At 42.4% G+C, this 25564-nt stretch overlaps 1 protein-coding gene across 15 annotated transcripts in view; it reads left to right on the top strand.

Moving 5' to 3' along the window:
* The window catches only part of METTL25 (methyltransferase like 25), a 115405-nt gene that overhangs the window by 46450 nt on the left and 43391 nt on the right, over positions 1–25564 (top strand). For 10 of the 15 annotated variants that reach the window (XR_015058983.1, XR_015058990.1, XR_015058989.1 and 7 more), the window contains 7 exons: positions 286–430; positions 1289–1386; positions 1605–1634; positions 1750–1823; positions 1924–2017; positions 2114–2188; positions 2290–2361. Coding sequence is in view for 8 of the 15 variants with exons in the window: in XM_085884191.1 (XP_085740317.1) it covers positions 286–430; positions 1289–1386; positions 1605–1634; positions 1750–1823; positions 1924–2017; positions 2114–2188; positions 2290–2361 (588 nt within the window). In the remaining 7 variants the exon portion in view is untranslated. Of the gene's footprint in view, positions 1–285; positions 431–1288; positions 1387–1604; positions 1635–1749; positions 1824–1923; positions 2018–2113; positions 2189–2289; positions 2362–2634; positions 3991–11069; positions 12077–25564 lie in introns of those variants that run through there. The other 5 variants (XR_015058985.1, XR_015058986.1, XR_015058988.1 and 2 more) reach the window with 3 other exon arrangements.

Raw genomic sequence — 25564 nt, 5'->3', positions numbered from 1 at the left:
TTTGTGATATCCTGCTCACAGACAGACAGGCAAGGGTGTAAACATAATTTCCGTCCACCCTCACGAGCAGAGGTGAATATTTAACTAAATATGTTTGTGCCATTTAGGCTGTAATCATATCCATCAGCTTCTGATTTTTCTTATCATCCATTATGAATTTTTCTTGTCTTGTACCTTTTTCTCTTCCAATCCAACTCAAATGTTTGGTGTTGTGCATTTTTGTTTGACCGTCCTTTGCTGTTTACTGATTATCATTATTATTATTATTATTTTGGTCATGGCCAGGATTCTGTGCTTATCGGTCTGCACACGTGTGGAGATCTGGCTGCAACCTCCCTTCGGCTGTTTGCCAAACGCCCAGAGCTACGTGCCATTTGTACTGCTGGCTGCTGCTACCACTTGCTGTCAGAGGAGTTTGAATTGATAGAACGCACGTACTCTCTATTGTTCACACACCTTCCACTGTTTGGGGCCAAGTGGTATTTGTGCCTCATCCTCATAGTGGGTAACACAGGAATCTGTGACAATGTGACTGAGCTGCATAAACATTTCATTGTACTTTTAGAGGAAGAATGGTTCAGTTTGCAAGCTGCTTCCTACTGAGCTGTCTTGTGTTTGATCCCATTTGGAGTTTGACTTCAAGAAAAACCCGTTGTAGTGCAGGACCAACAAAGTTTGCTGCATTCCAAGGCATGCTGATGTAAAGTTTGCCCTTCTGTCTGAATTTAGATTGTAGAAAGTAAATATCTTACAGTATCTTATGAAAGAGTTAGGTATTGTGAGAGACATACTCCAGGTAAATTTCCTGCTGGAATGTGGAGATGCCACAGGAATGATGGGCCAAATGGCTTGTATCTGTGCTTTAATTACCTTGCTATTCGATGTATTTCGATATGAATTGTGAACTTTTAATATTCTATTGCCAGTTTAAACATATAGATTATTCGAACTGAGAATATCTAAGCAAATAACAATTAACTGAAAAATTTATGCCAGAAAGAAAGATGCCTAATTTTTCAAAGTAACAACAAAAACAGTTTGCACATGGTTGGTGCCATGAAAGTCTAAGCAAGATTGCTACGTCAGGATTTCCATTGCCTGCAGTCTTTCGAGCAACAATTTACGTGATTTGGTAGAAGTTTTGAACCCAATGCAATTAGGCAGCTAAAGCGTTTTGACATCTCTGCAATGATGGAGGTTTTGGATGATGTCTGGCAGCTTGTGCGCCCCTTTCTCCCAATGTGGGAGTTTGTAATGATGGAATTAAAACCTTGCATCTGATTTGCAGGAAATGATGTGAATGAAGTTCAAGGATTCCCACTGAGCGAGTTCCTGAAGTCCCGGCGGTGTGCCCTAGGAAGGAATGTGCGGATGTGCGCCTGCCTCGTAAGATATACATTCCACCTTCTGGCACCAGTTCATTTCAGCACATATGGAAAGGGTGCTTCCTTGTCTATTTGGAACATGATTGTGCATGACGTGCTGAGTTATTGGATAATCAAGTGGAATTTTCAATGTATATTTGAGGGGGTGATTTTTGGAGAAATAGCATGTCTTCTATGCTGCTCAGTCGATATCCATATTGCTGTGTCTCTCTGCTTCAGGCTGCTGAGAGAGTTGCTACTGGGAAAGTGGTGAGGGGTTTTTTTTTTTTTTTGGTAATTTGTAACATTATCTTGGCTCTACCTTATTAACGGATGTTGCTTTGAAATAGTCTTTATAGTTGCTTGCTTCCATTTCTATCTTCAGCCTCCTACAGAATCCCTGTTTTTCCGTGCTGTCTTGCAAGTCATGATTCAAGAGCACTTTGGGGTTCTTGACAGGTATGGCAATATTTTAGTTCTCCTCCTTTTAGTTGTCAATTTGTATTCTCTGCTGAAGTTAAGTTTTTCACGATGCAGTATTTTATTCAATTTCAATTAGCACCAAGCACGTTGGAAAAACATATGCGAGGTCATCGTCATTCTTGGATTACGTTCGAAAGTCACTTGAGAAACTCAGTTTGGATGGATCCCAGGTAAGATGGTTTTCATAACGAAGGTGGTTTATATCATCATCGCATCGACTATTGATGAAATGTTGAATTTTTTTTTTCACGTGAACTCATGTGGAGCTGTCAGATGGCGTTATTCAGAGCTACTTGGACAAATACCAGCCTAAGATGGTGGAATTGGAGGCCTTTAACATGGTAAGCTTAGGGTGTTGGTCTCAAGAAAAAGGGGATGAGGGGAAAGATATTTTCCACTGATGTTAAGTGTTCTGTAGCTGAAACTACTGTTGTTCTTCCAGCTGAAGGTGTTGCTTGCTCCCTGCATTGAAGGCCTCATTCTATTGGACAGACTTTGTTTTTTGCAGGAACAGGTAAGTCCTAATGTAATGTTAAGCCAAAGTCACGCTACCCTTATGATGTGAGAGCAAATCTTTTGTATCCCTATCCATATACGGTCATGTCTGCATCTCGTTATGTTTCACCATTTAACGTTTTGCTGGATTGCTTGCCCTGAAACTGTAGGGTTCAGATGAACAGACAATGTGATACCATCCTGTGCTGGAATGGCCAATTGTGAAGTTGTCAAAAGCAAAAGGGATCTGTGTTAGCCTGCGTATTCTGCACCATGTTCATGTTATTCCCAGGAACCTGAAGCCTATGCTGTCCTGGTTCCACTATTTGATCCCCGAACGTCCCCTCGCTGCTTTGCACTCATTGCCACCAAGAAGGATTGCTTGCACATCCACAAATAATGCTCTTAACAAGTGGTGAAATGGGGATCACATTCAACTATACATGCTTCATCCCCATTTTTGAGCCAAAGACTGTTGTATAACTTTATAGCATATGACACATCCTTTGCTGTTGTTTGGTCCTGAACCTTTATTTGAGGCCTGCACATTTATAGGGTTTTTGTTCATCAGGCTAGAAATTTAATGACTTTTTTTTCTTTTTTATTGCAAACTCTGCTGCGTGATTAAAAATTAACGTAATACAACAGTTTTAAGTTCAGTTGAGGTCCATATGTTTTAATGTGGCAGTAAAGATGTAAAGACTTTGTAATGTTTGAGAAGTTTATCTTCCACTTCTTTTCCATGCAGTTCATGGTCTTAGACTGCAGGGGGTACACTTGCACTTTTAGTACCTGTGTGAGTGGTACTATTTTCACGAAGTCCTTGCATCTCTTTTTATCTTTATTACACAGTTAAAAATACATTCATTCTCTGGCCTGATAAAGTAGCTAACATAGTTCAAACTTCAATTTATTTGTGATATGCCAACATTGCCTTTTCCCAACAAGTTTTTCTTGTCCATTGTGCAGACACATGTTCAATTTTTCTTTTCTTTGCAGCTCTGCACCTATATTCCAATGTAAATGTCAGCGAGTAATTAGAATACCTATTTTTTTTAACCTCCTAATTTCTAGAGCATTATTAAAGTAGCAATAAGTTAGTCAGGTTCATACACTGCGCGGGTGGTAAATTGATGGGATCTGGCAATCTGTGAGCTGTAATTTATGGACTCTGGGTGTGGGTCAGCGGTGGGATCGAAAGGGAGTGGACGTGTGGAAGATGCATCTCCTCCGGATGTTTTTGGCCCTGGTGACTGCAAACAGCTGTGTGACAATTTGTAACAAGAACCACAAGGCAAAGTTCCAGATAAGAGCATGCCGGCCCTTCGAACCACCGGCCCCTGGGGCAAGCTGCTTCATCATTTGAACATTCCAAATCTAAATGTGCAGCCGAAGTAGCCCAGTGGTCCAAATATGTTCCCAAACATACAAACACAGTGATAGTAACGATTCTACACAAACCGAATCCCATCTTTTGTTTGTTTTGTGATCATATATTTGTCCATGTAATAATTTATGCAACTGTTCCATGATCAGTGTGATCGCTTCCACTTGTAAATTGTGCAGTGCTCACCGGTTTGTAGGTGGGTGCACTCAATCGTGCCATGCTTGCTGTCACGGTGATCAATACAAGTCTACACATTCCCTCCATGTTTTCCTTTGAGCTCCTTTTGATGACTTCATTTGCCTGTGGAAACATTATTATTTTATATCTGATGGGTTTCCAAATTGAGCAGTATGGACAGGCAACAAGTCTTTGTCTACCAATAAAGCTCAGGAAACAAAATTTTCTTTATTGGTTATGCCTGCAACCATTCTCTCTTTGTCTGAATATGATGTGTTTATCCCCACAACACTCCTGTATTTTTTTAATGTGACTGGGTTTGTTTAAAAAAAAACTCCTGATATATTGTTATATTGTAATAGTATCATTTTACTCTCTTTACTTTTAATGAAATTGTTCCTGTTGTGAATCGTTTTGAGAAAGAAAATTAATGTTATAGGCCTTAGTTGGCCAAATTGTTTGGCATTACCGCGAATCATAAATCTTCTTCGTTCGTACGCAGCACATGGCTGCAGGGATGCAACATTGGCTGAGGACGTGGCTGTGCCACTGATGCAGTGCCCTCTGCTGGTTATGGCAAGAATTTGGAATTTGTTCATGGTGCCGGTGATAGCTCACCGACTCTTCGTGAAGGACACTGTGGGATTTTAAAGTCCACCAACGAATGTTGGCAGAAGGGATACCCGTTTAATGTCCATTCAAAGGACGGCACACACATTGATGAGTTGAACACAGGTTAGACAGCCGAGAGGTGAGTGTGCATACCTCTAGGCCATCCTGTCAGACCTGAACCATTGATGCAAAGTTGATTAAGCATGTGGTGTGTCAATCCTGGAAGCATTGGGAAGGCTCTGAGCAGAATAAGGCAAACAGCTTGCTATAAACAGGTGGAAAAGCAAAGATAAAACAAACAACATATGTAGAATGTAAAAAAGTTGTTTTCCTATGTAGGTATTTAAGTCATTATTAGAATTATTTTCCGCTTGACCTGTGTGAAGTAAGATGGTTTTCTGGTGAAAACCAAGTTCAACATCTACAATGCTGTGGATTTAACTTTTTTTTAATACACCTTTTTCACAGAAGTGTATTTTGAGGATAAAATATCAGGATCATCAGGAAGAACCATGAAGACACCAGTGAATGACGTGTACATATAGTTGGCTCGACTAAATCCACGACCACCATTAAATAAAAAAATCATAATGAGGTAATATATCGGCAACTAAAGAAATACAATTTAAAAAAAAATACTGAGCAGAAAAAGAAACAGGATATGGAAGAGATGTCAGAAGAGCAGTTAAACTCCATGTACAAGGTTTAAAAGAGCCAAGTAGAAGGAACTGACGGTTCTTTGAAACACCAATGTCCCTCACCTAGGGCTGTGAAACTCACCTTTATGTTTGATTTAACTTGAAGAAAAAAAAGAGGACTTGAAGAAAGGGGACCTGGGGATGTAGCAATTCACACGCACGCAAGAGGGCAGCACTTACCTCGACATAGGTGTTGCAGAAGAATCGCTGACATTCTCAAAGGCAATGGCATCTTTCAATACCATTGATCTACGAGTCGTACCAAGGTCTCTATAGTTCAAGCTTTTAGCCTTTCATTCCAAGTCTTGTGAACTTGAGTTTGATTCGTTTGAGTTGAAATCGAGGAAAAAAAGAATGAAAGATGGGTTTTTATCATATAGACATGATGTTTTAATCTTGATGATTGTTCGTTTTATTTTTACATGTGGTTCAAAGCTCTTGGAGGAGCAGAAACCTTGATGGGCGGTGCTGTTTTCTACAGGAAGCATATTGACTTGTAGTTTGAACAGATGCTTGCACAAACTAAAAAGGGCACGGGTTTGATACTGTAGGGTCCGATCGTGAGCCGAAGTAGTTGCCCCCACACTTTTATTATTACTGAAAAGAGATTAAACAGGCGTTTTTCCTTGGAATGACAAATGTCTCTGAGAACGGAGAAAGTTGCAGTTCCACAAGTAGGTTTAAGTCCATCCCAAAAATAAATGCAAGCATGCAGAAGAGAAGTTCCATATTGTCCAAGGCAATGTTAAAAATGCATTATACAACTCTTGCTTTTGCATGTTTATAAAAATTTTCAACTAAAATATGGAATAATGATGATTGACCACAACACCCCATGGGCAAACTCAAGATTTCAGGATGAAAAATGACTGCCAACCACGTTTTTGTTTTTGCTTTGTTGAAACCAGATCACATATTCTGAAAACACAAAGATATAGCAGAGAGTTAATTTCTTACATATGCCACTTAGTTCTTCCCACTTCCTCAGATATTCACCTTATCGCAACTTGTGCTTGTGTTTACCACAAATAACAGCAAAAGCAGGGCAAATAGGGAGGAGAGGAGAGTGAGACAGAGACTGAAATAAGAGTGATGGATAGACATATACAAAGTAATTCCCATGGGTTGCACCACAAACAACCATGTGAGAGCATCAATGTGTAATGATCAAGAGGATTTGCAAAGGATAGCATGGTGAAGAGTTTGGAAGACCAGTTGGTATATTATGTATCTGAACCCCTGGCTCATAATGTGAGGAACCTAAGTTCAAATTTCATATGCAATATGTTTATTAGTCTTATTCATGCATATGACAGCTTGGCTGCTGGGTAGCTACCATTTTGTTGGGGTGCGGCTGTGCCACTGATGCTGTGCTCCTATACCAGTACACCGGTACTCATTTTGCTGACCTCGGAAGAAGGATGACAGGCTGAGTCAACCCCGTCTGGTGTTAATTCGGTGGCCAACAGGGCTCAAACTCAGGACCCTAAGATCCCAAGCCAGCCGTGCTAACCACTAAGCCAACAACAGACTTGTGTTTAGTCATTGTTTACAAATGTCATAATTCATGCAAAAGTCCACTGATTTATGCTTATGTATTTGTCCTGCACGTGATCCATGTAAAATCTCCGTGAGCCTTAGAACTGTAAACAAGACTAGAACTTGACTTTGATCCTGTGCCAGCACAGCATGCGACAAACAAATACGCGTGCTTTCAACTAATGCAAAATAGGTGCCAAATATAGATACACTGCTCAGATAACTCTTACAAAGTTGTAATGTTTCTCGATCAAACATGCATTTGGCTAAGGGAGGTAAATGAATCTTTGTTTCAATGAAAGGTAAAACATTTGACAAATTTGATTTGTTTTTTTTTTTTTAAATCGACTGCACATCTGTTGATTATGTACATAAAATGGCAAAATTTTCTGACATCTTTCCTTTCCGTCCACCCAATGTCTGTGCTGGTGTCTACATCCTCTATTCACACCTTCCTCACCCTCCGCCCTCTCACCCCGATCCACAATAGTGATCGAGCAGGTTCGTTTTTTATTTCGTGTAACTGGTGACCTGGGGGTGGCAGGACAGTTGTTTTCTGACCTCCTGGCCCTGGAAGACTAAGCAGCAGTGGAATTGGATCCAAAACTGCAATGAAGTCCATTTCTATCTGAAGACATAAATTGCTCAGGGTGCAGCTCATGCTGTTTGTCTTGTACTGTATGTTTTATACTTGGCAGAGGCTAAGTAATGACTGAAAATAGCAGTGACTACCACGATAGACTGTGGTCAGGAAAGTTCATCTGGTTGCTTTGGCCTGCAAATCACCACCGGCCTAAGGGAGATACCAATTATGTCATCTTGAGGTAGCCTACTAGTGACACAAGGGCCCAATGGAGTCACTAGGAGGGGCATGTCCCTCGGTAGGTATGTCCCTAGGGAAATAGGCTACAAGCCCACAGCAAGCATCTTCCTTCCTTGGGTAGGCACCTTGTGGAAAATGTGAATGATGAGGTAGGAAGTCTATTGATGTTTTAAAGGATGGTCTTTGTTTATCCACAAAATATATTAAACATCCAGGTGGTGCAGTTGCGTGTTACGGAAAATGTCGATGATGTTTTAAGGGAATTAGAGGTGTTTGTATTCATCATTTGAATAGCTGAAAACTGACTGGCTGTTTAACAGCATTGCACTACTCAGGTAGATAATAAGACAGAGGAGATAAGAAGTTATCAACAAAACCCCAAATTTCCAATTTGAAAGACAGAGCAGCAGAAGGTCGCAATTCGTTTGCCACAGTCTTCGTCTACACAATGGAGAGAGTTGGATGATGATCTAGAGAACATTTTATGGGTGAGTAAAGGATAGAAACATGTGTAGAAAGCTGAACTGGTTAATGCCTGGGTGCTGTGAAGTTTGTCTTGAAAGGTTTGGAGGTGTGGAATAGAATTATCCCAAGCGGATTGCTCTTCCATGAGCCTCGTTTTTGGAGATGAAAAATAAAAGTTGGGTGCTTGCAAGGAGGCCCAGTCAACATTTGGGATGTTTGTGTAAAGAAGATGCACAGATGGACATTACTGTGATCAACGCAGTGTCTGTGCATGGAGACTAATCCCAGCATTGGATGATTATTAACCTCCGCCATCAAAGATCGGAGGTTTAGTTACTGTTTTCACCCCTTTCTGTTTGTTTGTTTGTTTGTTTGTTTGTTTGTTTGTGAACAGTATTACAGAAAAACTCCTCGACGGATTTCGACGAAACTTGGTGGGGGGGGTTAGGTATGGTCCAAGGATCATGCCATTAGATTTTGGACTTGGTTTCCCCCCCCAAAAAAAAAAATTGTTAGAGAAAAAAAAAAATTTTTTTTTGCATTTCTACATGTTTTAAGTGATTTCCAACCCCCCCCCCAAAAAAAAATTGTTCGAGAATTTTTTTTTGCATTTCTACATGTTTTAAGTGATTTCCAACCCCCCCAAAAAAATTTAGAGAAAAAAAAATTTTTTTGCATTTCTACATATTTTAAGTGATTTCCAACCCCCCCCCACCCCCCAAAAAAAAATTGTTAGAGAAAAAATTTTTGCAACTTTTTTTTCAACAAAATTTCGATTTTTTTTTTTGCATTTTTACGTTTTAAGTGATTTCAACCCCCCCCCACCCCCCAAAAAAAAATGTTGGAGAAAAGAACTATAACTCTGTCAGCACTGTTGACATCATATTTAATGAATAAGATATAAGGTTCACTTGAGTGACCCAGCAGTATTGGCGGTGGAGGTTTTGCACTCTCCCGAGTGCTCCCCCTCTAGTTATGTTTGTGTTGATACTGTATGTCAAAATGTGCACAAGGAATATGGGGTCTGTCATCTTGCTGTTGTGATCTCACTATTCTCACAAGATCGAAAAAAAAGAGATTTGGTCCCGGAACATGGTGTCTTGTTGCTCGTCGATCACAATGTGTTAGAAGTTTTAAAGCAACAGCTCAAAATATGGTCCAAAATGTAGGAAAATTATATATTTAAACTACTGCTGTCTGTCTCCTCCTCTCTGGGTAATATGATGGAAAACTGGAGGTGTTGGGAGCAGCTCTTCCAGACGTATCACACCGCCACAAAACTTGCCAGAAAGCCTGCCAAAATGCAAGTCGCCATATTATACTGTGCTGCTGCCAAAGTGCAGGATATTCACAATAACTTTACATTGATGGCTAATAGTTCACATCTAAAAGCGCAGTAGCAAGTCTCAGCAGGTTGAAGATGCTTTGGGAAGAGGGAGATTGGTTGCCAGTCTCCATATACGTGTTGCTGTAATAAAAACTCCAACTCCTACAAGAAACGCATCTCTTGGTAGACAAATTTGTACATCTGCTTTTGCATGCACAAGAAGTGTTGATTGAGCGAACACAGATGTCACCTCCTTGAAAGTAGTGAGCTCTTTCTCACTAAGGGCGATAGCATGATTCTTTTCCTTGTTCTGAAGGAGGTCAAACGCTGGATGATGTTGGCACATCATGGGATGAAATGTCTGTACGAATTGATCAGGCCAATAAATTATCAAAATTTGCATTGTGAGTCGGGTGTTGGGAAGTCTTGGATGACTTCAACTTTATTGTCGAGTGAGTGGATACCATGCTCATTGATGATGTGACCCCATAATGTGAGCGATTCAATTCTAAACCAGTACTTGACTGGGTTGATGATGATGCCATATTCAAAGGTGAGCGAACAGGAGTCAGAGATGTTCTTCATGCTCTTCTTGAGACTCACTAACAATGAGAAGATCGTCGATGCAGGCATAGAAGAAAGGCAGACCACAAGTCCCCCTCATAAATGAATCTTTAAAACCTTTGTGCCACATTTTGTGGTCCAAAAGGCAGACGCACAAACTTGAATTGACTGAAACATCTGGTGATGGCATTTTTGGAGACGTCTGCCATGTCAACATGTATCTAATGGTGCACTCACACTAAAATCAAGCTTTGCAAATACTTCCAATGTAGAGCTGAAGTTATATCCTACAGATGTGGTATGGGATAACAACTGTGGATGGTGCAGCGGTTGAGAGCATTGTTAATCACGACATGATCTCCAGTTATTCGGTGCCTCCTTTGGGTGGCCAGTGGAAGTGGAAGACCAGTTGCTGCTGGATGAGCAAACTATTCCAAGCGCAAGCATATGGTCGAACTCTGCTTTTGCAATGTTGAAGCGATCATGAGCATGGCGACTAGGAAAAGCAGCCATAGGAGGTCCATGGGTTTCAACATGATGAGATACTGAGTGCTTTACTGCAGTCTCAGTGAAAATAGGACACATGATTTCCTTGAACTCTTGAAGGAGGGTGTCCAAATTGGTAGTACCCCCTGGCTTACAAACATCAGGCCAATGGAGGGATTATGGGAGGTGATCCCTTTGACAGCTAGGCTGGTGGTGGAGTCAATTAGCTGGTGGTATTTTACATCCACCAGCAAACAAAACTGCCTGAGGAAATCAGCCCTGATAATGGGTGTGGGTGACTTTGCGACAATGTAAATCCAGCGAAAAACTCATCCGAGTTTGGGAGTAAGCGACTTCTCAGCATATGTTGTGATGGGAGATTGTTAACAGCTCACAAGTTGACTGACCCAGGTGAACACTTGCACTTATCTTCTCAGGGTAGAACTCTTACCTCAGTACTAGTGTCAATCAGAAAGTGTGTGCGGATGTTATTCTCCCTTATGTAACATAAGCGTCGAGTTGTGTCTATGCCAAGCTGTCTTGTCGCCTCTAGTCGCTTCGGTCTTTTCTGGTTTCGGTCTTGCTTCTCCTTCAAATGACAGATAATAGCATTCACTTGAGCTTTTAACTGGTCTACCTGTTTCTGCAGGTGTTGAATGTGTGTACCGGCTGGAGTGCATGTTGTTCCTGTTGCTTGTAAGGCAACTGGCCCGATGGTGGAGGAAAGGGGTGTGATGACTTCAACGATCTTATCGACAAGTTGCTCGATAGTCATCAAATCGCAGGTAAATGCTAGGATGAGCTGAGCATTGCTCGGCAGATGGAGGAAAATTGATTGAGGATTTTCTCCTCCAAGGTGTTGTCGACTTCAAGCTGTCTCATCCTGCGGACTAACTAATGGTTTCTGATCTGATCGCCCAATTCATTGTAGATTAAGAGTTGATGCAGGTGCTTTTGTTCAGATGCAGAGGTTTGGCATATCATTTCCGCCTTCAACTCATCCTAGGGATTGGTCCTTGGTAGTTCAATTAGAATATCACAAACCTCCTGGGTATAATCAGGTTGGAGTGAGGCCACGACATAAGTGAAATGTGTCTCTTGTGTAGTAATCCCCCTCATGAGATACTGAACCTCGACCAACGTGAACCAAATAGTTGGGTCATTTGGCCAAAAAAAAAATCTTTCAGACAACATAGACAAACTTTTAATCATTCATCCCAACTCTCTCTTCCTCATATGTGGTGATTTTAAATGTCACCATGCAAATTGACTTAGTGTTGGTACCTCTTTCACCAGCCTTGGCACTTCAATAAAGAACTTTTGTGACTCCATATGGGACTGATTCAATCAGTTAACTTTCCAACCCAGATTTCACCCAATGGCAAATTCGTCCTTTTGGACTTGGTGATGACTAACTTTCCCAGAAATGTCTCCTGCTCTCCTCTGCTCCAATTGGTTCTTCGAAAGTCAACATCCCTCTGGCTATTCTCAGAGAGCTGCCTCAACGCTGGTGAGTCTGGCAGTTCACTCAAGCAGATTAGCAGGGACTGCAAGCAGCCATTTCTCTTCAGGGCTGGGGTCACATATCTACTGCCCCTGATGTCAACACACCATTGGAATTCTTCCACAGAATCTCTCTCTCTGTCTGTCTCTGTCTCTCTGGATGCATCTCTCTGCATCGGAGATCTCTCTGTCTCTCTCTGTCTCTCTCTCTGTCTCTCTCTCTGTCTCTCTCTCTGTCTCTCTCTGTCTCTCTGTCTCTCTGTCTCTCTGTCTCTCTGTCTCTCTGTCTCTCTCTCTCTCTCTGTCTGTCTGTCTCTCTCTCTCTCTGTCTCTCTGTCTCTCTCTCTCTCTCTGTCTGTCTGTCTTCTCTCTGTCTGTCTGTGTGTCTGTCTCTCTGTCTCTGTCTCTCTCACTCTGTCCTCCCGCTTTGCACAGCTGTTGTTCGCTTGGCACGCACGTGCAATCGCGGAGGGCTGTTGCTCAGTCTCTGGCGGTACGTGTGGAGCTTGTGTTGCTTCTCCTTTGTCTCTTCTTATTGTCTAAATGTTTTGGTTTTCATTTTCGTTTCTCTTTACCCCTTTTTCCTTGGTTTGTCGAGAGAGAGAGAGAGAGAGAGAGAGAGAGAGAGAGAGAGAGAGAGAGAGAGAGAGAGAGAGAGAGAGAGAGAGAGAGAGAGAGAGAACACGGGAGAGAGAACACGGGAGAGAGAACACGGGAGAGAGAACACGGGAGAGAGAACACGGGAGAGAGAACACGGGAGAGAGAACACGGGAGAGAGAGAACACGGTAGGTGGTGTTCGGGTGCTTTTCAGAACCCCTCTGTTTTGAGGCCTGTCTTCCATCTGACGTGTTTGCGAGTTTTAGCCAACACTTTTTGGCTGCCTGAAACGATTCTTGGACCTCGTCTAAATTATTATTATTATTATTATTATTATTATTATTATTATTATTACTATTATTTTCCTCCACTTGCTAGGGTCACTTGTGGTAGGTTTCTTTTGTTGATTTAAACTCTTTTCTTCTCTGAAAATTATTTTTTGCTACACTACCATTCCTGAGTTTTAGAACACCCCCATTTTTCCAGTTTTTACTGAAATTTAAGCAGTTTAATGTTTCAATGTGCTCTGGAGTGAAAGCAGAGAACAAATAAACAATTGCAAATAAAAAACAAATCATGCAATCTCTCAGACTCTCAGTCAAAAGTCAAATCTCTCAGACAGTTGATGATGTGGTATGCAGATATAACACCTTTTGCAGATATAACAGCCAAACATACTCGTGGCATTCTTTCCACAATGGAAATCAAATATTGTTCGGAAAGTTCTTCCCAACACTGTTGCAGAAGTTTCCACAAATGTGTTGCACTTGTAGGTTGCTTTGCTGTCACCCTTCTGTCCAGTTTATTCCAAACCAGCTCGATGGGGTTTAAGTCTGGAGACTGTGCTGGCCATTCCATGATTTGAAGCCTACCGTCTTGTTCTTTTCTTCTAAAGTAGTTCTGACATAGCCTGGAGGTATGTTTTGGGTCATTATCTTGCTGTAAGATTAACCCCTGACCAACTCGGCGTAGATCAGAGGGTATTGCATGGCACTGCAAAATGCTGTGGTAGCCCCTTTGGTTCAGGGTGCCAGTCACTCTGTGCAAGTTGCCGACTGGATCCAGCAAAAGAGCCCCAGATCATCATGCTTCCTCCTCCATGTTTGACAGTTGGTGTCACTTTCAGAGGAACCATCCTTTCACCTACTCGACGGCATACAAAAACCCTGCATGATGAACTGAAGATTTCAAATTTTGATTCATCAGTCCATAAGACCTTCTTCCAGTTTTCAGTAGTCCACTGGTGGTGCTGCATGGCCCAGGCAAGCATCTTTTTCTTATTTTGCCATCTTAGCAATGGCTTTCTTACTGCCACTTGACCTGTCTAACCTGCAGCTCAAAGTCTTTTCTTCACAGTTGAAACTGAGACTTCCATACTTCGACCAGTGTTAAGCTGTGCTTGAAGCTGCTGTCCTGTGAGCCGCCTATCACGCAAGCTGTTGACTCTCAGAAACTTGTCTTCTGATTGTGTTGTGGCTTTGAGTCTGCCAGACCTTGTCCTGTCAGTTTCCTCCAGTTTCCAAGTGCCTTTTGATGGTGTAGGAAACTGTACTCACTGACACCTTGGCGCTCTTTGCAATTTCTCCAAAGGAAAGACCTACACTTTTAAGGGTTGCAATGGTCTGTCTGTCTTCCTTTGTTAATTATCTTTTTCTCACCATTATGATAGCAATATACTACTTCCTGCAGTGCAATATTGTCCAAATAATGCTTCAGAGGGAGTAGCAACACAGTCTCTTCCAACACTGCTTTGATGCAGACAGAGGGTTTGTAACTAATCAACAAAAGTTGGGACACCTGTAGGAATTGTTTGCATCAACTTTCAAGGCTTAATTTACTTCCATTGCTGCAGAAGAGCTGCAGTTGCTAACCCATTACTTGTTCCCTGAAAAAGGCCTTTTTAACAACTCTGAAATTTACATTATTTTTATAATGTAAAATTTACATTATTTTTCAGTTTTTGGTAACCTAAACCTTTTTTAACCTCTGGCAGTTTACCACTTAGCTTTGTACTATTTCAGGTTATTCACTGGACTTGAACTGCTTAAATTTCAGTAAAAACTGGAAAAATGGGGGTGTTCTAAAACCTTTGACCAGAAGTGTATGGCAAACGTTCGTTTGAATCATAGCATGTATGAGTCACTTACTCGTAAGGATGACCTCCTGTGTGATCCTCCAAGGGAGGTAAAGATTGAGGACGTGCTACTGGCGATCGGTAAAATCCTTGGTTTACATAACATCCGTGCAGCCTCTCGTATGAACAAGAAGGTCGTTTTGTTCATTTCCGAGGTGCACATGGTAACCTCCGTTGTGGAGCAAAGCCTTCTCGTACACCCCGACCTGTTTCTCCTTGTTTCCCAATTAGACACACCTGCGGTTAAGGTTAATGTGTCGAACGCTCCACCTTTCATTCGGAATGATGATTTGTGTAATCAATTGAGCAAGTTCGGTACGATCGTATCAAAAATCACCATGGTGCCCATACACTCAGGAAGTGGAGAATTTAAGCACGTGATGAATTTTAAAATGATGATGACTGGCACCTTGAATCAAAAGGGCTACCGCAGCATTTTGCAGTGCCATGCAATACCCTCTGGTCTACGCCTTGTTGGTCAGGGGGTTCATCTTACAGCAAGATAACGACCCAAAACATACCTCCAGGCTATGTCAGAACTACTTTAGAAGAAAAGAACAAGACGGTAGGCTTCAAATCATGGAATGGCCAGCACAGTCTCCAGACTTAAACCCCATCGAGCTGATTTGGGATGAACTGGACAGAAGAGTGAAAGCAAAGTGATGATGATGACTTTCACGTACATGATATTGCCCGAAAATGAGCAAAAGTTAAACGTAGTTTAACATGCAAAAATTAATGGTCATGTGTATGGAATGTATGCCTCCACGGATGTCATGGCGTGTTATCATTGTGGAGTGTGTGGTCATGTGAAGAACTCCTTTCCCTGTTTGATGAGATCATCAGAAAATCAAGGACAGGAGATTGTAGATCCCCCCCCTCCCCACGTCATGGGGTGGGTGAAAGGGGAGAATGCTCTTCACCACCTGTTCATGAGCGGGAAGCAACAGACCCCTCCCCCCCCCACTTACTGGGGGGGGTGAAATGGTGGAACCCTCCCCACCACATATTGGTGAGCGGCAAACAGTAGGCCCCTCTTCTCTACCTTCTAATGTACAAGAAGTGGTTGGTCCCTCGACCTCCACTGTCTGGGACTGTACTGATGACGACATGGAGGGTTTCGTGACAGTATCTCGTAAAAAAAAGGGCAAAAACATTCATGTCCAGTCGACAATAAGACGAAGACAACACAAAGTAAGATACTCGTGTCAGATGTGCCGAGCTTGCAAGAAGCATCTCACATGGAGAATCCCTCTTCAGGACTGGAAATCGAACCAGAACCGAATATAACTCTTGAATATTTCATTTGCACCACTCGTTGAATTGCCTGAGTTGTACTTGTACGAGTGCGATGTCGACATTGAGAATACTCGTGCCTCTCAGGAGGCTCAAGTGGGAATTCTGATATTTTTGGTCTCTGCAGTGATAAATAGGAATTTGTCACTGAGGTGTGCACAAAGGTGTGTGTTTGTGATGACAAGGCAGATAATCCAGAAGGCCCCTCAGGGGAATTTGTAATCCTACCCTTGTGGAACAAAATGCAAGGGATTGTAAGAAGGAAGCTGCATTTGATAGTGGGCAGCTAAATGGGGATGAAAAGACCGATGGTTCCAATTCTATGGAGATTTGTGCCTTAGAAATAAGTTTGGATCAGGAAGAAATGACAGAGATGATGAGGTTGACTTCGATGACACCTCTTCCACCCTGTCAGTTAGTGGGTGTTGTGCCCAAGAAGATGATGATCGAGATACCATGGTTACAGAAGATGAAATTATTAAATTCTTAAATGAGACTTTCAGGAAAAGGCATATTAGAATTTGGGATTTTTTTCCCGAATCTCCATGCCTTGCTAAAAACTGCGAAAAAATATGATTCATGAACCTCAGCAAATCAGGATCTCAAAAGCTCAATTCCAGCGGTTGAGGAAGTGTGCCACTAAGGCCAGAAAAGAACTCCAAGAGTAGTCATAGTAGTAGTATTTTTAAAAAGTAAATAAAGGTAGCACCCATCAACATAAATGGTGGCCGCAGGTGTATACATCGCCTCGAGGTCTTACAGATGTTTAAGAAAGAAAAAAATTGATATTCTAATGTTACAAGAGACACACACCAACCAACCTTGTGAGGACGAGTGGCGCAGGGTTTTAAAGGCTGCTTTTTTTTCTCCAGTGCCTTTGAGGATGCGAAGGCAGGTGTGGCAATTATTGTGTACCCCAGAATCCAACCCTCGGAGATTTCTTTATGGTGGTTTGTATGGGCTTCTTATTTGTTGTGGAATTGATTAGCAGTAATCAAAAAAAAATTGTATTATTGATGTTTTGCCCCAGCAACAGTCCTGAAAGGATTCTATTCCTTCCAAAGTTAGCAGGTTTTTTTAAACACTGTTGACTTGACTAATTTATTTTGTATGGGGGGAGATTATAACTGCACACTCAACCCCCGACTGGACAGGAATATTCCTGAGCCTCATCCACCTCGTGCAAGGTATTTGGCAAAACTTGTACAAAAATTTTAATTTAGGGATGTTTGGCATCTGCAAAATCCAAACACCCATCAATATACATGGGTGTGCTGTTCAAAGAACCAGATAGCCATGGGCTGACTGGACTGATCGTATGTAAACCAGGGAATGGCAAATCTGGTACAGAGAACATGCATATGTCCATCTGGCTTTTCTGATCACCATATGATTATAATGGAATGCATGTTACCCTTTTATTGCTGTAATAGTGTATACTGCACTTTCAATGTTAAATTATTACAAGAGGAACAGTTTGAAAATGCCCCCTCCCCAAATCCTAAGGTTCTGCAGGGCAAACAGTCCACCATCAATCCCCTTCTGGTGAAACTACCTAAATCCAGGATCATTGCTCATCTCCATTCATTCTTTCCTCTTTTTTTCCTACCTGTGGAACGAACTTCCACCAGTCGCCAACTGGGCATCCTCCGGCATGCAAAGTCCTTCCTTAGCACACATGAGCTCCTGACCACATATAAAGCTTCCATCTGCAGCCTGATGAAGTACTGCTCTCCCCTCTGGACTGGTGCTCCTGCCTCACACCTTTCTCGGCTTCACGGTGTTGAAATCGAGGAATTTAGGATCATTGGTATCTCCAGCGATGAAGTTGGGTCTTTGGGTCTCTCACTCTCACTGCACTGCAGGTAGGTCAGTGGTCTTTCTATCTTCTACTGTCTCTTCTACAGCCTCACCCCCCCCACCCCTTCTCTGTCTGTGATCTGTTCCCCCCTCCCCCTCATATTTCCACAGGGTGCTCAACGTCTGCCATCAACCCCCTTCTGATGAAACTACCAAAATCAAGAATCACTGCTCACCTTCACTCTTTCATTCCTCTTTTTTTCTGCCTCTGGAACAAACTTCTACATTCTCTTCAATTTCATTCTTCCCTCCAGGTCTTCAAGACAGACTTTCAGCACCATCTCAGATCATCCCCATGATCAATCTTTTCCACCCTCGTTACCCCCCCCCCCCCAACTTCACTACAATCCCTCCTCCCTCCAAATTTCTGGTTTCTCTCCTGAGAGTTTCCTTCTGTATCCATCCTGTACACCCCATGCATCCTCTCTTGCCACACCCATTGTTTGTCCATTTATACCTCCATCTTGGTCTTCAACTCCGCTGGGTTTCCACCAGTGACATTTGTGAATTCGGCATTTGCAGTTTCACCATTTTTTGCCCAAGTCCTTCAGGAACCTGCTGTCCAGCGACTGTTCAGCCCTTCCCATGCATAGCATGGGTACCTCGCTAATTAAATATATTTTGCTTTGAAACTCGCAAAGAGAAACCATATAACCTTTGTTCGGCAGACCCGATCGAACCCCGAAAACCTGATCGAACCTCGATCGCACAACACGGTGTAAAGCAAAAAAAGACTCTCCTCTTGCAACAACAAAAGACAAAGACTAAGACTTGCAAAAACAAAATATTGACAATAACCTGGTGTTGGTTTTAGTGGTTAGGGTGGTGGCTTGGGATCCTGGAATCCAAGCTAGGATCCGAGGGTCCTGAGTTCAAGCTCTGTTTTCTGCTGAATTAAAACCAGGGGGTTGACAGCGTTGACAGCCTGTCATCCTTCTGAGGTCGGCAAAATGAGTACCAGTGTGGCAGCCAAAAGGTTGCAAACGAAGGGAAAGGGTATTGATGGATTGATTAAATCTGGGATTTGGTGTGTGCAGGCATGATGGGCCGAATGGCCTCCTCCTGTGCATAATTTCCTTGTAATCCTTGTTTAAACAAGCTCAAATGAGCTAAGATCCTCGTCCTCTTAATGATGACGTCATAAAAATGAATATGACGTCATTGTGATGTATCAGGTTTGCGATAAATTATCTGTGCAAATGCCCAGCTTGATTCCCGCAAAGAGAATTCAAAAAGCTTGCCTAGTTTCGGAGATAATTTTTTGGCGATTTCCATTAGCGGAGATATTTTGACGTCATAACTTTTTTTTCTAGGAGGAATTTTCACAATCCGAGATGGTTACTCTCTGCGCAGGGTATTTTTACATATGTATGCCAAGTTTCAGGAAGTTTCGATGAAAACTGTAGGCTGTGAAACAAAAAAGTCCACAAGCAGAAGATGAAGAACAACGTAAGACTTAGAGATCCTCCACGAGGATTAAAAAAAAAAACTTTCCTCTTCACTTGCAGAAGCTACTGATTATTAATATATTGGTGGAACTATAATAGTATGTTTTTATTAATATTTTATAATGAAAGCAGATCGCCAAAACTGAAAAAGCAAACTGTGAACGTAATTATTTGAAAAAAACGATCTCCTGTGTACTGTGCCCATCATGGATTGCTTTGCTTAAATAAATGCACTTAGTTATAAAAATGGCAAATTTGTCAAAAAAAATTTGGATTTCACTCCAGATTTCGACACTTATTTTTACCACCAAATCTGTACCATATGTATGGGCCTACATCATTGTTGTTGTTGTATTATTATTATTATGATTGTTTTTGTTGTTTTTTTTTTAGTTGTCGATTGTGTTCGTGAAGTCGTCATCTCGGAAATAAACACGCTCTCGCTTGCGTCACAATGGAGACCGTGTGAATTCATTCCAAGATCCGATTCTCAATTCCGATATATTTCGATTCTTCAATTAGTCTGTGTCTTAGTTTCACAATTACTTTTCACAATTACTTTTTAATGCAGAAAGCACAGATCAGGAAATGTCAAGAGAACATTAGCTTATTCATTCTTCTGTATCTGCAAACCAATTCATCTTACGACATTTGTTTCACAATACACTTCAATTAGTCTGTGAGAGCAGATCGTGCTAACAAATTGAGGAATGCTTGATTAGGAGACCCCATCGAGGGTCAGCGAGGTGTCCGAGGGTATCCAAGGATGTGCCTGATAATGGATACAAATAAATAAAGCCATTAATTATCTTCAAAAAACGGTGTTTTAATTAGCCCAAACACACACTAATTTTAACTCATGCACTTCCTTGGAGTTTTCTTCGTGTACATGCAAAGTTTCAGGCTGCTCAGTTTTATGGTTTTAGAGTTATGGAGATGCACATACTGACACACACACACACCAGTGTGACCACTCCTTGGCTTTTTTCACAAGATCTTGGCTTCCTATAGGTTTTATTGGCAATGAAAATGAGGAGTGGTCACACTGACACACTTATTAGTGTAGATATCACGTGCAGAACAGACATCAGTAGATGTCAATGTACTTTTACATGAAATAGAAGGACATTAGGAGACGAGGGACAAACACATCCGAGATATGGGATTTGAATCTGATTTGTAATACATCACGAGTTCGGGGTTCGGATGGAAACACAAACAAGCCAACCCTGATGAACTCCTCTCTTTTCACAAACTCTTATCAATCGAAAGCATTCGCAGCAGAACACACAAGAGCTTTGGTTGCTTTGGATGCGTTGCCATGAAACTACTGGAAAGTACTTCGACAGCAAAATGTGCGGAAAAGTTTTACTTTTTAATGCAGAAACCACAGATCAGGAAATGTCAAGAGAACATTAGCTTATTCATTCTTCTGTATCTGCAAACCAATTCATCTTACTACATTTGCAAAAAAATCTATAAAAAAATACAAATAACAAACGGCTGATTATTATTCAAAAATTTCAGAAAAAAAATTCACAAATGTGTATTTCTGAGTACAAGGAGATTTTAATGAAGCATGATATCTGCAGAAGGAATTCCCACCCGAAGCTTTCCTTGTCGAGCAGTGTGGTTGTGGGATTGAAAGCGGCATGCAAGTGAAATGGGGCTCCTTGCTGTCTGGATTTCATCAAGCACCCTCCACCCCCCGCCGCCATGGCTGCACCTCCAGGCGCGACCCCGCGAGTTGCGAGACCGACTGACAGCTTGCTTCTGAAGCCCCCCAGAACTCACCGCCAGCAGCAGGGATGCTTTTGATCTCGATGTCATAAAGCAATGCTGCTGCCCATGGTGGGGAAACCCTACTAAGACATGATTAATGCAAGGGTTATTGGCAGAGCTGTTAAATCGGGGCATAGTTTCGGAATTATTTTATGGAAATGCTTCGGAGCAACTCACCAAAGAAGTTTTGCGAAAATATAGCAGTCCTCTTTAGAAACCCTCATAAAACTCTTCTTCCCCCTTCCCTATTTTTCTTTAACAAGGGAGTTAAAATATAAGCTTTGGCATTTCAACCACATCTGCTTTAAATTATTGGGGGTTTTTCTAAACTTTTTTTTGTTGAGCTTTGTCGACTGTGTCGCTGTTGTGGTTGAAGCCAAGAGATGTTTTTGTTGTTAAATATATACACAACAGCTCAGTTATTACATTGCAAGATGTAATTTATTTATTTTCACATTCTTAGCGTCATATTATTAATATCCAAGCTGTTGCTTTATCTGAGCAAATACAACAGGATTTATGTCTCACTTTTTTCCCCAGTTTCTAAAGCACATGACGAAGCTTATATACATATCAATTACAAAACAAAGACATTAAAAAAGGCATCGGCATACGTTTAAATTCATTGCAAGGACATTGGTAGACGATGGACGAATGAATACAGTTTGTGGGATGTTAATCTGGAATCCCAGCATCAGGAAGCGAGTGCTCTTGGGAATAAATGTCAAACAAGCCGATGGAGATGTACAGCGATAGAAAATGTCAATTTATTTATCAAATTTCGATGAAGTTACGGATACTTGGGTATGACAGTATAACTTTGGATTTGTTTCTGAAATAAAAAGTGAGCTTAAAATCTATAATGTCGTGTGTGTGTGTGTGTGTGTGTGTGTGTGTGTGTGTGTGTGTGTGTGTGTGTGTGTGTGTGTGTGTGTGTGTGTGTGTGTGTGTGTGTGTGTGTGTGTGTGTGTGTGTGTGTGTGTGTGTGTGTGTGTGTGTGTGTGTGTGTTCCTTGATCACCCCCTTGAGCTTAGGGAATAGGAAAAAATCACAAGAGGTGAAGTCTGGCGAATACAGGGGTTGTTCCAGAGTTGGCACGTTCCTCTCCGCCAGAAATTGTCGGATGCTCAGGGCACTGTGAGCGTGGGTGTTGTCATGGTGGACCAACCAGGCGTTGTTCTCCCACAGATCCCTCCTCTTGTCCCGGACTGATCTCATGAGGTGCCGGAGGATCTCCTTGTACACGTGTTGATTCTGTTTGACCCTGTGGTAGAAACTCGAACAGGACGATGCCCTTGATGTCAAAATAACGCGATGAGCATCACCTTGACCTTCGACATCGACATCCTTGCTTTCTTTGGTCTTGGTGATAACGGACATTTCCACTGATGACTCTGCCGTTTGGTCTCGGGATCGTATTCGAATATCCACGATTCATCACCAGTAATGACCCTCCCAAGCAGGTCTGGATCGTCCTTGAGGCGCTCGATAATGTCTTGACAGACAGTCACTCTTTGCTGTTTCTGGTCCTCCAGCAACAGCTGCTTGGGGACCATCTTTGCACACACCTAGCGCATTTCGAGATTTTCACTAATGATGTTCCTAACAGTGTCCTTGTTGATGGAAAGTTCCTCAGAAATCATCCACACCGTGAGTCGACGATCTGCACGCACCATCTGCTTCACACGCTCGATGTTGTCTGCCGTTCTGCTCGTTGAAGGTCTTCCAGACCGTGGATCATCTTCAACCTCCTCCCATCCCTCTTTGAACCTCTTGTGCCATTCAAATGCACGTGTACGTGACATCATTTCTTCCCCGTAGACTTGCTGCAGCATTGCGAAGGGTTCGGAAGGTGTTTTGCCAAGTTTGGTAAGAAACTTCAGATTGGCTCTCTGCTCACGACTCATAGCGAGATGACTCAGAATAGGCAATGTGTAAAGCACGACCTGTAAACAATCACACAATGAGTGCAGTCAACCATCACCAATCATATACTGTATATTGCTGGAATGTTGCGAAAGACTGTGACGCAACCCGTTCATTCAAGTTGTGTAAGTGGAGCACACAGCATGCTCAGTCCCGTTACTTTTTAGATGGACCTCGTACATATATATATATATATATATATATATATATATATATATATATATATATATATATATATATATATATATATATATATATATATATATATATATATATATATTTATATATATATATATATATATATATATATATATATATATATATATATATATATATATATATATATATATATATATATATATATATATATATATATATATATATATATTCTTGCGAATTCGCGCCCGCCGGCGTGCGAATGGCCACGTGACTCGAATTGCGGCACGTCGCCCACCGGACAGACAATTCAGTCGTGACCCTCTCGGACAAACGCCGGCAGCTAGTCACAGGTGGGGGTTTAAACTCACCATGATCGTGCCAATTGCCCACCCGCGCAGGATAGGGTTGCTCGCCAAATTCGATCTACCTAAGTACCTGCGCGAATGGTCAACCGGCGATCGTACCACGCCACAGGCCGACTCCGGACACAAACCGCTTAAGCGATCCGTTCCGTGCTACAGTGATAACCGAGCGGTGTTATCGTCGGCCTTGACGGTTCTGATTAATTACCGGGCATATTAAGCCCACTACAAACCCTTTACGTGAAGCAGGATAAAGGGTCAATTAAAAGGAAGGAGACGAAGCGAAATGGGCACAGTTCAACATGCAAGCACTTTATTTACACGACACACGGAGAGCACACATATACAGCCAAACAGTCAAAATGTACATATAGCAACCAAAACAAAAGCAACAACGACGCAGAGTTATTACCGACTACGCGCACATATGGCAACACTTATACAGTTCTACTTTACAGACGGCGCCAACACACATTTACACAAAAGCAAAGGAAAGAAGCCACCCTCAAAGACAAGGAGGCAGACAGGCCTGTAGGCCAAATGTGCGTGGGACCTAGAGGAGCGGCCAGGCCCACGAGACCGGGGGGGGGGGTCCTACCCGCGTCCTCGTGACGCGTTGGCGGACGAGCCGCAGATGTGGCCGCGCGGCTGTGCCCCGACTCCGTGCTCCTTGGCGGGTTTCGTTGGCACGATGTTTGGAGTGGGGTGGGAACGGGGCCCCCTTTTTGCACTATCTCAGCGCGGGGGAAAGGGGGAATTGTTGATGCCCTGGGGGAGGAGAATGGCTGGCTGGCTTGGGTCCCACGACGAGCGATCCCACACTGCGACCTCGTCGCCGACCGCCGTCCTTCCCGCTTCGGACCCGAGCTCCTTTGCCTCTTCCCGCAACTCTTCTCAGCCAACTCCAGAACCCAACTCGATGACACACCGATGACTTCGCCACCCGACTCGACTCTCTGCCACACCGATGAGTCGACTCACTCTGCCGCCCGATTCGACTCTGCCGACTCGACTGACTTTATTCGCCTTGCGCTCGCTTTCTTATAGGCCAGCAGGAGCAGCTAATATGCAAATATCCGGATCAGGATGATCTCGGGGGCGGAGCCACACTCGCCCATTGGTCGGAGGAAAGGGGCGTGAATCTCCCCCGATCCTAGAATTTGCATGTATCGATTTCACACAGACGCGCCTGGAGGCGGGGCCGAGCCGCTCCGCGCTTGCTAATTGGACGGAGCAAAAGTGGGCGTGTAGCGTTGTTGATCCGATTTTTCCCTCGGAAAGGCCGCTATTTGCGCTCGCGGCTCGGTGCGTTCGGCACCAATCGCCGAACGGGCCCGAGACAGCCTGACGCTCAGTGTTCACAGGTGGTGCGGGAATGGCCGTAGACGGAAAGAGGTGAAGGTGGTGGAGGGTTTTCGGTAGTGGTTTGATGGTTATGGTGCCGTTTGGGAATGGCGGTGATGCGATGATGTGGGAGCGAGTTGTGAAGGTAAAGGTCGTGGCGGTTGGCATTGTTGTTGTCCGAGGGTTGGAGCGTGGTTGCAGTTGTTGACGATGGCTGGCGTGGTGGTTGTTGTGTGATGTTGAGACGTGGTTGGTTCAAAATAAAGATAGAACAGAAAAAATGGCTAACTCAAAGTGTCGCAGCCCAAATGGATCACATAAATTCCCTCTATACAATGGGTTTGGGCTAACTACACATGTACTTCGAGATATCTCACCTACGGGTCCTTCATGGTGTAATGCGAATTTCCACAGCCGTAACAATATATATATATATATATATATATATATATATATATATATATATATATATATATATATATATATATATATATATATATATATATATATATATATATATATATATATATATATATATATATATAGGATGAGTCAAAAGTACCACCCAATTTCTGTTTTTTCAGCTGTCAGATTCTTTCTGGGAAGTCATGTTGTTAATAATTGTCTTGCAGATTATTAATTTTCGTAATTTATTTATTTTTGTGATTTTGTTTTGCAGCTTATTGCTGCGAGTTTGGAAAGTTACTGAATTTGCACCAAATTGAGCTTAAT

This window comes from Eptatretus burgeri, chromosome 6 (genome assembly GCF_056783735.1).
Source record: "Eptatretus burgeri isolate ZD-2024b chromosome 6, Ebu_testis_v1, whole genome shotgun sequence".
In the NCBI taxonomy this organism is placed as follows: domain Eukaryota; kingdom Metazoa; phylum Chordata; class Myxini; order Myxiniformes; family Myxinidae; genus Eptatretus; species Eptatretus burgeri.
The sequence above is the reverse complement of the archived record's forward strand: the minus strand, read 5'-3'. Positions and strand labels throughout refer to the sequence as shown.